A 12,979-nucleotide genomic window follows, 5' to 3' on the forward strand; every position below is an offset into this window, starting at 1 on the left:
GAATGAATTGGAACATAAATATTTTATAAGGTTTATTTCCAGATGTGTTTTTTTATCAGTTTATGTATTTATGACCACTGAGGAAGGCCTACTCAGGCCAAAATGAATCTGGTCAAGCATTGGTCATTTACACTGTTTGTGTAGCAGCTGTGCATAAGAATTCTGTCACTGATTTTTATATGTAGCCTGTATTCCAGGCCCTGTGTTTTTAACAATTTTACTGTGTACACCTTTCAATAAATGTAATTGTTATATCGTATAGTTTGTAGTTCATCCTTTTTAATCAACAGCAAGAACCTTTCCTTTGTTAATTCTTCCCCACGGTACCTTTCCAACCTCCCTCCCTTGGCTACCTTCTTCTCTCCCATAAGTCCCATACTCCAAAATTCAAATACATGATACGTATCCTTCCACCAGCCTCCTCCAACCAACATGGCATTTCAGCCACAGAGTTCACCGCATGTTAAGTAAAGACTGGCTGACACTCCCAAGTAGCCCCTAATGAGTATCTAAAGAGCTGGCGAGCTTCTGGCCCCACACATACGCCGAAGTGCTGTTTTGTGTGAACCAGCCCTTGCAATTAGTGTGATGACAGCTCTGCTTTCTCAAGTGGCCACAATCATATAGTCTCCACGGTTTTGCAGGAGATTTTCTCAGGCCAAACAAGCTCCAAGCAGAGTGTGCGTGTTTGAATATTCTCCGCTGAAGACTCTCAGTACACAAACACAACGACTTGGTCAGGAAGAAGGCCAAGCTAAGTTAGCTCTGGACTTTACATCAGAGGCACCACGTGTCAAGAGAGAAGCCATCTTAAAGGAATTCCCCAATTGGTTCCGTTCTCAGATTCTCTGGAGGTGTTAGCCACCTCCCACACTGGCAGCTACTGGGAATGGACACCTTCTCAGGTCTATTAGCTCACACAGTTCCACTGCGAATCCGGTATGGGAGGGGGAAAGTTCCATGGATACTGCCTAATGATTGGATGAGGAGGTCGGGAGGGTACGGCCAGCGTTTTTCTGTAAGTGTAGTTAGAGAAAAGAACCTTTATCCCTTTACCCTTTCCTTCCTACCCCTCCTTGTTGCCAAGAAGATATTTGTATTATGCGCTGGAAACTGTTTGCCTGAAGAACCAACGGTGCCATTTACGACTCCAGTAAGTAAGATAGTTTATGCGTATTTCTTATTTGCTTTGTTAATGAGCAATAAACCAAACACAGTAAGTAAGATAGCTGGTCAGCTTTGTTATTTTTGTGCACTTAACTGTACTAAACTATAAGCCTTGTTTTAACATCTTTTCCTAAATTTCTTCACTAAGGCCTTCTTTTGCTTTATGGTGTGGGTTGCTTGGGGAGTTACTGAGACGAAACCCAGGTAAATTTGGCTACGTTACTGCACCAAGGCAGGGTCAGCCTTGACACCATGCAAAATAAGATTATCTCTAAGTAAACACAACACACTGGACAACATTCTAGACTGCATATTATTCCTATTTTTCAGTTCTGTAGTAACCACATCCACCCTCTACAAATCTGCAAGAGCCTGTCCTCACATAAATAGCTTCATGTCCTTATTTGAACTAGTTAATGCTGCACTCACTTATAAAGGCCAAGAACCTGCTTCATGTGAGATCTGCTGCAGAACCAGCGGGCTCTCTGCAATGCCAAAGATTGCGCTCTTTTTTGTGTGCATAATGTATTAAATTCTCAAAATTAACTGCATGAGCACATACACGTAAGAATTTTTATATTGCTCAACTCCTAATAATAGAACACAACCATTTCATTATTTAAAAGTCATTTTAAACATTTGAACGTTAGCAAATCTGCCTCACATTTACAATATACCATACACCTGCACGTCTCTTCAGTCGCAGAAAAAAACCCTTCAAATGTTGCACTGACTGTTTAATGCCTTACATATGTTTTAATAATTACTACCTTCTGAGGTGACAAAATCCTTTGCCTGAACTTCTCCACTGTGTCTGGCCCTGCGGCAGCCCATGTAGTGGCAAACACTTCTGCTTTATCATGATCCACATGGGAATGCTCCAGTTGCTGCTGCAGAATGGTTGGTTTCAAGTTGTGATACACAGCCTGAGAAAGCAAATACACAAACCCAATTTTGTAAATGCTACTTTAGACAAGCCCCAGAAAAGCACACCAAGAGATTATGAATGCATATTACCCATGGTGCAAACATCAAGGTATTGGCTTAGATCCAGCCAGCTTTTTTGATTAACTGGGCAAATTCCCTTCCTTATTACATCATTCCACATGGTTTTTGTTCATGAAGGTCACATGACCTGCAGCGTAACCTTTTTGGTGGTCAAAGGGGACACCCTCCTCCTGTTTTCACTAGTGAAAAAGCTGGTTTGATCCAAACCATTGCAGCTATATCCAGCACATACCAACCATTACCTCCATATTTGCAATTCCAACGGAAGCCCTAGCTTGGAGAACTGTTTTTCCCCCCTAACATTCAACAACAAACTATGGCACCCAGCCACAATACCCGAACACTAGGTTTCCTTGAGGAAAATGTGTGCAACAGTTGTGCTTAAAATGACTGTCTGGTAAGGCTCTTGAATGCGGCTGGAAGACGCATGATATAGCAACCTTGCTGGAGCTAAGCAAGCCTGGGTCTGGCCAGTGCCTAGAGGGGAGGGGGCTCAAAGGAACAAAACAGATAGCACCATGCCTTCCACAGAAGAAAGGTGGCATATAAATGTAATAAATACATGTATTTGTAGTACTTATACAGCAATTTTCAGTCTTGACTTCCAAAGCAATCAACAATGTAAAAATGAAAACATTCTATAAATACCATAAAACTGAAACAGTACAAACAGTACAAGAACAATACAGTGACAGAGCAATTCTCCACAACAAACAAAATTATAGGCAAAACAGCCCATCTCTCAAAGGCCCGGCCAATAAGAACGCTTTAGTCTGCCTCAAAAAGGAGACAAATGATGGAATGACACATCTCCAAGGAAGAAGTATAACAGAACAAGGTTTTACAAAATGGAATTTTGAATAACTAATGTAACTCCATTTTGTGTTAAGGCACAGACACGATGGACTCATATTGTCTGACTCAGGTGTGTAAAGATTGTTGGAAGAAGTGGTCTAGAAGCATGAAATGAAGCAGGAGAGCGACTCATAGAATTCTCCGAAGACAACAATTTGGTCATTACAAACACATGTTTCAGGCAACTAAACAAACAACTGAATAAATGGAATCACCGGATGGCCAATATAGAAATCAAACATATGACAAAATCAGAAGCAGAAGATAGAGAAGCTCTATTCTCTCTACTAAAACAAGACTAAGAGCTGATGGTTGTGGTACAAACCATTAACTGTTAATACTGAAAATTAGAATAAATCTGAAGAAAAACACCAAACCATTGCCTACATGCAATCTAAATATAATTCCTGAAGAGTTTATAGACAGTGTAAAGAACAGATTTGCATCGCTAAATTCAAGTGAACATGAACCAGAAGAACTATTGGTTGGAACCACAGACATTATCAAGAAACAATGAGCAAAGCCAAAAGAAATGAATAGCCTCGATGGATGTCTGAGGAAACTCTTAAAATTGCTAAAGATGGATGAGAAGTAAAAGGCAACAGAAATAAAATCAGGTCTAAATTAAGCATTCCAGACACTGGCACATAGAGAAAAAGAGAACTATTATAATAACCAGTGTAAAGAAATAGAACAACAAAAAAGGAAGAACAAGAGATTTGTTCCATAAGACCCAAGAAATCAAACGATCTTGATTGGTTGGGCATGCTGAAAGAATCAACATGGAAATACATTAACTGAACAGGACAAAAAAAATATGGGAACAATACAATGAAGAACTATACAGAAGAGATGAAAGGTTGACAGATTCCTTCCAAGATGAATCTTTCAAAGAACCACCTACAGTTTCAGTAAGTGAAGTGAAAGCTGTACTGAGAGCAATTGGGAGAAACAAATCACCAGGAGTAGATGGGATATCAATAGATCTATTCCAAGCCACAGAAACAGAATCCGTCAAAAACTTAACAAGAATATGCCAACAAATATGGAAAACAAAACAATGCCCACAGATTGGAAATGCTCAATCTATGTAGCAATTCCCCCCCGCAAAAAAAGATGTCAAAGACTGCAGCAACTATCAGACCTTCACATTAATTTCTCACGCAAATAAAATGATGCTCAAAATCTTACAACAAAGACTATCATATATGGAACAAGAAATACCAGATGTTCAGGCTAGATTCAGAAAAGAAAGAGGCCTTTTGGTTGTTAACCATTGCCAAAACTAAATGTTGCCAACACTGAGTAAACCCTGAAGAGCATGTTCCAGAAAACCTTTTTCAAAACAAATGTTTCTACTGATTTTGAATATGGGTTGAACTTATGGCAGTTATTAAAAAGATACCTGTTCCAAAATGAATGTTATTGTTTCAAGGACAAGGTGAAGATCCTGTTTTTCCACTGAGAAGGCAATTTGAAGTTTTTCTTCCTCTTCTTCTGTGAAAGTACTTTCCCCCTGAAAGAAAGTTTCATTTAACAAAAACTCAAACAGTTCTCAGTAAAGGTTACGGTTGTCTGCAAATTCCAAAATAGACTTACAGCTTTATTTAAAAATGCAACACAGCATCTTGGATCCAAAAGATCTTGGGCAGACCTTTCACATGAAGAGACGCAAGGCCAAAGGTTGGCCCAGCAAAATATTGTCAATTATTTCACAAAGATTAAAATGCCTTGGCTTATCTGCTGTATTTCCTTTCTTATCAAATGTTGCTTGTTCCTTTTTCTGCAGCAGGCAGGGGCAAAGCAAGCAACACAGCAAAGCTTTTCCTACCAGCCACTTACTGTAACTGTAGGCGTCTCAAACTTGTTGCTGTTGTTTGGTAGTTCTTGTTACTTTACTTTCTGGATTACCTTTCTTTCTTTTTTAAAAAAAGATGTGATTGCAGTCATAGAATCATAGAGTTGGAAGGGACCACCAGGGTCATCTAGTCCAACCCCCTGCACAATGCAGGAAATTCACAACTACCTCCCCCACACACACCCAGTGACCCCTATTCCAGGCCCAGAAGATCTCATGATCTGTTTAAGGTCACAGAATCAGCATTTCTGACAGATGGCCATCTAACCTCTTCTTAAAAAACCTCCAGGGAAGGAGAGCTTACCACCTCCCAAGGAAGCCTGTTCCACTGAGGAACCGCTCTAACTGTTAGAAAATTCTTCCTAATGTCTAGACGGAAACTCAAAGTCCAACGATGGTGTTTCAGAAGAAATGCCAAAGAGCATAATTGTTGGGTAAATCGTTCACACTTATAGAAACCTTACCTAAAATTGTTATTCTTGGAACAGTGAAATTAACTTTATTATAATGAATTATAATATGAACCGTTAACTAATTAGTTTTTGTAATGAGCATACGTGTCTAAACCTGGGGTCACCAATGTAGCGCTCACAGGCTCCATGGTGTATGTCAACAACTTTCTGGTGCCCACCAAATGCCTTTAGAAATCAGCTGCAGCCAGATAGGGCTTTTGCCCAGCTGGGCATTGGATTGGCCATTGGAGATCTGATTGGCTGTGCTGATTTTTACAAATGTTGCTTTGGCAGCAGTTGCCATAAGGATCTTCACTGTGTGAATTAAGATAAGCTGTGCTTGTGCAAGAAAATATTTTAACACAATACATTCATTTAAAAAGGCATTCTGTTGAAGAGAGCTTCTGCCTGAAATGGTGAAGAGTTACTTTTAGAGCTAATGCATAATCTCACTCCCTGACATTTTGCAGTTGGCTCTGTCTCCTGCAGCAGCCATTTTATGCTTATGCCCACCACCATGTATCAGAATTCCAACGGGGCCCACAAGCTCAAAAATGTTGGAGAACCCTGGTCTAAACCGTTAACAATTAAAGCAACGATTGCATTGTTCTAAATAAAGTCAACGCTTCAGAAAAACACTTGGCCAACATGTGACCAGTAATTTGACCATTTTTTGGCCAAAAACATCATCCCCGAACAAAGGTCTCTACACCACCAAACCAGTATTAACAAAACATAAGACAACTTTTGCTTTCCGTCCACTGAACGTAAGTAAAGACCTCCTGGATCATACCAATGATCCATCTGGACCAACATTCTCTTTCACAAAGTTGCCAACTAGATGCCCTGGAGGACTAACCAACAGGGCCCAGAAGCCAAGGCCTTCCCTGAATGTTCCCTCATACTACTGATATTCTTCTTTATAATGTGAAAACTTCCATTAGCCACCAACCAGACTTAGCAGCCAATCCATAGCTCTTTTACAGCAACCTGTGATGTTTGCCATGATTACATCCACTAGCACTAAATTCCAAAATTAAGTTACTTATTGAGTAAAAATGTACTGTCCTGAATTTATTGTTTATCTTCATTGTGCGCCCCTGAATTCCAGCATTATGGGAGAAGAAGAAATAGTTCTGCCATTAAAGGAGAAGAGCCAGGGAAGCCATCTGTTTCCCCATACCTTAACAAAACCTTTTATAGCAAAGTCAAAATTTAAGGAGGAATAAGTGCAAGCACAAAATCTAATTCAAAGGTCTACTTATGTCTGCTTATAATTTTGCAGAACATATAATGTCCACAGTCTAGCACAGTGATGGCGAACCTTTTAGTGACCAAGTGCCCAAACTGCAACCCAAAACCCACTTATTTATCGCAAAGTGCCAACACGGCAATTTGCCCCCGCTGCCCAGCTGGGCGGCGCAGAGTCGGGGGAAGGGGGGGGCTTTGAACTGCTCCACGCAGAGATCTCCTACTATTATTACCTGGAGGTTGGCAACCCTAAGCATATAACAGCCGTGCAATACCCAACAATGTGGGGCTGCTGCTCCGCTGTATCCAAGTATAGCACACCCTCAAGTTAGTGTGTGCCCTAGAATTGCACTTAAAACGCCATGGTAGGGTTACCAACCTCCAGGTGGCAAGTCTAGGAAATAAATGGAAAAGAACACCTATGCTGCAAAAATGTGTGTCACAACCCAAGATACAGCACAAGGCTCTACTGCTTACAGCAACTGTGAACACAAGTATAAATACCAAAAAAGCGTGCACTTGTTTCAAATAGTATTGTTTAGTAACAATATACACTTTTCAGTACATGAATTACAATGGCAATAAATATTCCTATGTCAATATAATATTATTACAATACAAAGCCACAATACATGAACAACTTAGAATTAAATAGAACAGCTATAGTAAATGTGTCTTCATCCCATGCAAGTGTATTAAAGTCTCCCAACAGAATTAATCCAGCAATAGCAGCCTAAGATGGTAACAGGCATACACAAAAAGCAATAAGCACAATTAAATAAGCAATATCAGCCAAGATAGTTGAATAACAAGCATGCACAAGAAGCAGTAAGCACAAAGTTAGAAGGAGGGGGGGGGAAGGGAAACAGGAGCTCCCTTTCTGTGCTTGCAAGTAATGAGCCAAACGGTTCTGTAGATGTTAAATCCTCTCTGTGACGAACACACTGAAGCCTGTGTCAGTCTAGGGGCGGTGGGAAGGCAGCAAGGTCTCAATGGAAATTAATAATGAGGGAACACTTACTAGTCCTTCTGAATTAAAAAAATAAATGTGAGTGTTCTGTGCACGCTGTAGACGCGCGCTCCGTTTCGCCTGCTGTGGAGCAGGGAGAAGGAAGTATGTGATGACGTCAGCTACAGGACGAAGAGATCTCCCGCAAAGTAATTTGCAATGAGACAATAGCTAGCAAAGCTGCGGCTGGCAATAAAGATTGTAAAGTTAATGATGACAATTAAGCTGAAAAGGGGAGAAGGCACCTTCAAAGGAAGGTAGAAACGCCTGGAGGAAGCAGCTACTCATCCGAAGGCAGCCTGCCAGTAAAGATGAATAACAATCCCGGTGTGGCCGGGAGCCCCAGGAGTCCGGGGAAGGAGGGGCTTTGAACTGCTCCTGACAGCGCTGAGTAGTTCAAAGCTCCCGCGGCCCAGCTGGGCGGCGCAGAGTCCGGGGAAGGAGGGGCTTTGAACTGCTCGGGGCAGCACGGAGCAGTTCAAAGCCCCGCCGAGCTGGGCGGTCCGGAGTCGGGGGAAGGGGGGGGGGCTTCTTGACTTACCAGCGCGTGCCCACAGACAGGGCTCCGCGTGCCAAGTCCGGCACGCGTGCCATAGGTTCGCCAACACGGGTCTAGCACAAAGTTAAGAATGCTTAAGACCATTCATTGACTTTGATGTTACAGTACTGAAATTTCAAAATTAAGAACCATCATAAAACTCTGACACTAGGCAGTGACATTTTTGCCACTACTGTATTTTGATGTGGATAAAAGGTTTAGCTATTTAATTTCTATCTGCTATTCGCTAGGGATACCACCAACATCCAGGTGGGAGCTGGAATTCTTTGTTCCATAAAGAGCTTCCTATTTCTTGATTCTGCCACAAAATCACAAGGATTCAACCCAAATCCTACACACCTCTTTGTTCATCCTCTACCTGAACACGTCTCCATAACTCAATTTGCCAAGCAGGTAAACCACAGAGTTGTATGCATCAATTTGTATCTGTTTAGTAGAGCCTGGGCCCTGGTTAGTATTTGGATGGGAGACCACCAAGGAATACCAGGGTTGCTGTGCAGAGGAAGGCACTGGCAAACCACCTCTGTTAGTCTCTTGCCATGAAAACCCTAAAAGGGGTCGCCATAAGTCGGCTGCGACTTGACGGCACTTCACACACACACACACAGTAGAGCCTGGAGAATTTTAGCATAGAAATGATTTAAAATAGCATCACTACATTCTCTGGTTGGGTCACTAGACACTAATAAGTCTTCAAAACAAGTTTACCTATAATTAGTGCAACATTCTTAATCAAAAAGAGAGATTCTATACAAACCTTTAAATGAAGCTTCTGAAGGATGCGGGAGAGCAGTCGAGAGAACTTGCCAGTGTCTATGGTGTTGATGAAAGACACTGCATTTCTGACACTGGAAAAGGACAGTTTCAAAGTGGAGACAGGGCAGAAATCGACAAACCTCTCTATGCACTGCTAGTCCTTTAAAAGAAAAGAGCTCAAACCTGCATACAATAGATTTGTTTTTTTTGGGGGGGGGGTGTCTTTTAGTCCGCACTTTAATACCAGTAACCAAAACACCAGGCAGTGGCATTTTTGCCCCTACTGTATTTTGGTGTGGATAAAGGGTTTAGCGATTTAATTTCTATCCGCTATTCACTAGGGGTGCCACCAACATCCAGATGGGAGCTGGAGCTCTCCCAGAACTACAGCTAATCTCCAGAACACAGACATCGGTTCCCCTGAAAGAAAAGGCAGCTTTGGAGGGCGAACCCAACGGCATCACAGCTCTGCTGAACTCCCCTCTCCACCCCGAACTCTGCACGCAACTCTCCAGCAGCTTCCCAAATTGGAGTGGGCAACCCTATCTGAAAAAAGACCTGGATGCTTTACTGAGGGGCCCCTTGCTAGCAGAGGTGCAGATTCGCTAACCCATAGCTGCTGGTAGGAGAGGCCTGCTTCTCCTGCTTGACACTCCTCGTTTTTATTACTTCTTGCTGAGAACAGGCATTAAAAAAACAGGCCCCGGGGCTCATATCCTCGGCGAACAATGTACTCTTAGGTGACAATTGAGCAGGGGCGCTCTACACGGAGGCTGATCACGACTCCTCACGTACAAGCGAGAGATGAAACAGCCGCGACCGCAATTTTGACGCGCCTGAGTCTGCTCCACGAAGAAAGGGCAACGGAGCTCGACCTGCCCTACCTGCCGGTATCCGGAATAACGATGGGCGCCGCCATTTTGACGGCTGTCAATCACCCTCTCCCCGCTAACTCCCATAGGCGGGAGGAGAAAGCTCTGCCCCTGAAGAGCTAAGAACCAATCCCAGATCAGGGGGCGGGGCCTCCCCGCCCCCTGATCTGGGATTGGTTCTTAGCTCTTCAGGGGCAGAGCTTTCTCCTCCCGCCTATGGGAGTTAGCGGGGAGAGGGTGATTGACAGCCGTCAAAATGGGATTGGTTCTGGGATTGGTTCTTAGCTCTTCAGGGGCAGCTCTTCACGTGACCGGCTTGCCCGGGCTTTCGGTTTGAACTTAAAGCGTGCTTTTTTATTTATTTATTGTTATTTTTTTGCCTGCGCTGTCTTCCACTAAGACGAAAACAACAGCCATCAGCAGAAATGACAGAAGGGGGCCTAATTTCCACTACAGCAACACGAGTACCGTGCAAAAGGGTGGGTGTCGTCTCGATGTACCTCTGCAAATCAAAACGAACTGGAGTCTTGTGGCAGCTAAACGACTAAAGCCTTTTTATCGTGGCATTTGCTACCATGCCGCTTGCGTGACTCACTCAGGACTCGCTGCTTGCTACTTTTCGACAGCAACTCCCTCACAGAAGCTGGTGTTGTGTAATGATTAGATTTTCAGACTAGGATCTGGGAGACCCAGTTTCTAATCCCCTCTCTGCCGTGGAAACTTGCTGGGTGACCTTGGGCCAGTTATTCTTGGCCTATGTACCTCACAGGATTGTTGTGTGGATAAAACAGAGGAGAAGAACGATATGAACTGCTTTGGTTCCCGATTGTGGAGAAAGGCGGGGTATAAATGAAGTAAATAAATAATAAATATAGTTGAAAATGGGGGCAGATAAAAGGTAGGTTGGATGGTGGGTGAGAAGAAGAGAAGGAAGTAGGGAAAGGTGAGGATGTGGGTATTGTCAGGAGAGGAGCCAAAAAGGAAAAAGTGGGGGGGATACAGGGGGAGAATGGGTGCCCCCTGCAAGTTTTTGCAGGTTTCCCATGCTGCAAGTAGGCCCAGCCTAGTGGCAAATTGGACCATAGTTTTCTTGGGTAAAGGCTAACAAGGAAAGAAAGCTGAAGACAGGAGGGCAGAAAAAGGTAGGTTGGCTGGTGGATGGGAATGGGGTTGACATCTCTGGGTTGGGAAATTCCTAGAGATTTTTGGGGTGAAGTCTGGGGAGGGCAGGGTTTGGGGAGGGGAGGGACCATAATGTCATAGAGTACACCTTCCAAAGCAGCCATTTTCTCCAGGGAAACTGATCTCTGTCACCTGGAGATCAGTTGTAATTCCAGGAGATTTCCAGCGACCACCTGGAGGTTGGCAACCCTCAACGGGAAAGAGAGAAGGAAGCAGGAAAGAGGGAGAGGCTGTGGGGGCTTTCAGGAAAGGGAAAGAGAAAATAGTGGGGGAGGGGAAAATGAGATGCCCTCCACAAGTCCTTGCAGGCTCCTTGCTTATTGTACAATATCACTTGTAGAACGTATGTTCACAAAGACAAACGGAGGAGAGAGTTAAAGAGGAAATATCAAAAAGAACAAAAACTTTTTTGCCACTGGCAGAACAGAAACAGACGAATCTTCCTGTGGAGGGTACCAGAGTTTGAGTGCTATGACCAAGAAGGCCCTTTCTCAGGTTGCCACCTGTCTAGCTTCAGATGGCAGAGGCACCTGAAGCAAGGCCTCTAAAGATGGGAGTGATCGGATAGGTTCATGTGGGAATAGGTGGTCCTTAAGGTACGCTGGCCCCCAACCAGACAGGGCATTTAAGATCAATACCATCACCTTGAATTGGGGCTGGAAGCAAATTGGGAGCCACTGGAGGTGGAACAAGACTGGAGTGGTACAGCCCTAATAACCCACTCGTCAACATTTTGGCCATAGAATTCAGTACCAACTGTCGCTTCCAGAAACTCTTCAAGGGCAGCCCCATGCGGAGCTATGAAGACAGAGACCCTGTCTCAGTACCAGTAGAGTGACTGCTCAGCTCTGGGTTAGGCTAGTGAACTCAAAACAGGCCTAGCTCATTTCATTCCCATAACACCAGCTGTAGCTTGTACCACAACAGGCTTGGCTATCAAGGTCACCAGCTCATACCACTCTTAATAAACTGAGGAAAAACATCTGTGTGAAGATGGGAGGGGTGAGATATCTCCTCTGAGAGCCTTATTCTGGTTTAGACCGATTTACACCATCTGAAGACTCCTGAATGTCCATCCTAATTGGGAGTTCAGGGTCACCTGTCCCAGGGTCACTTTCCCATAAGTTCAACTATGCCTACTAGTAACTATGCTTCCTTCTTTAGTTGATTCCCAGCGTGTTACTTTGTCGCTTTGAAGAACATCTTTAGCCTTTAAGATCCAGCTTATAATGTAGCATCTTAGTATTATGTAGCAGCTAGATTTATTATTTTATTATTGCAGTTGTCTGTTGACTATGTAACTTGTATTTTTATCTTTTTCTTGAACTTTTCTATCAATAAAGCTTTTTAAGCTACACTGTTGAGCTCGCTGGCCTAACCCAGAGCTGTGCAGTCACTCTACTGGTACTGAGACAGGGTCTCTGTCTTAATATGGTGACAGCATGGTAGATCAGGTCCAGTTTACTCAAGAGTAACTTATATGTCAATGGCAACAGCAGTGGTTTGTTATTTTGTAAGGAATGGGAGAACTGCAGCAGTCTCATTTAGGCATTACCAGGGCATGCACCACAGGGTTAGGATCTGTTATAAGAAATGTATTTAATGTATTAATTTGATGCGGTATTATCATACTTAGAGGCTTCCCAGAACGACTGCGTGGAGATCTGAGAGGGTATTGTAGGGTACAGGTTCTTCTTTAGTATCATTTATTGTACTTACAAATTCTTAGCTAAATTACCTCTTATTCAAGAAATATTAGCAACCATTTTTCCAATACCACTCCCAAGGCTCTTTGGTAAGAGCTGACCTAAATGCCCCCTTCTGCCTCGATAATTCCGCAGGGCTAACTTTCCAATGCATACAGTCTCTTTTGAAAGTAACATTTTGGGGTTTGGGCATAATTCTATACTGCTTCCAACTGAGATGATTTCTCATCCTTCAGGAAATAAATTGTGGCGTTTGATAGACGAAAGTGTGTATACACTTTCCTTACCTCCGTAAGAACTCTTT

The 12,979-nt window shown here is 43.1% G+C and overlaps 1 protein-coding gene across 1 annotated transcript in view; it reads right to left on the reverse strand.

Annotated features, from left to right (window-relative positions):
- The window catches only part of COMMD10 (COMM domain containing 10), a 68,111-nt gene extending 58,253 nt beyond the window's left edge, over positions 1–9,858 (reverse strand). The window contains exons 1-4 of the mRNA XM_056848556.1: positions 9,800–9,858; positions 8,917–9,007; positions 4,436–4,546; positions 1,938–2,093 (exon numbers count right to left, since the gene is read on the reverse strand). Coding sequence (XP_056704534.1) covers positions 1,938–2,093; positions 4,436–4,546; positions 8,917–9,007; positions 9,800–9,834 — 393 coding nt within the window. The 5' untranslated portion in view covers positions 9,835–9,858. The remainder of the gene's footprint in view (positions 1–1,937; positions 2,094–4,435; positions 4,547–8,916; positions 9,008–9,799) is intronic.
- Between the last annotated feature and the right edge of the window lie 3,121 nt (positions 9,859–12,979).

The sequence above is a fragment of the Euleptes europaea genome, chromosome 4 (genome assembly GCF_029931775.1).
Source record: "Euleptes europaea isolate rEulEur1 chromosome 4, rEulEur1.hap1, whole genome shotgun sequence".
Lineage (NCBI taxonomy): Eukaryota > Metazoa > Chordata > Lepidosauria > Squamata > Sphaerodactylidae > Euleptes > Euleptes europaea.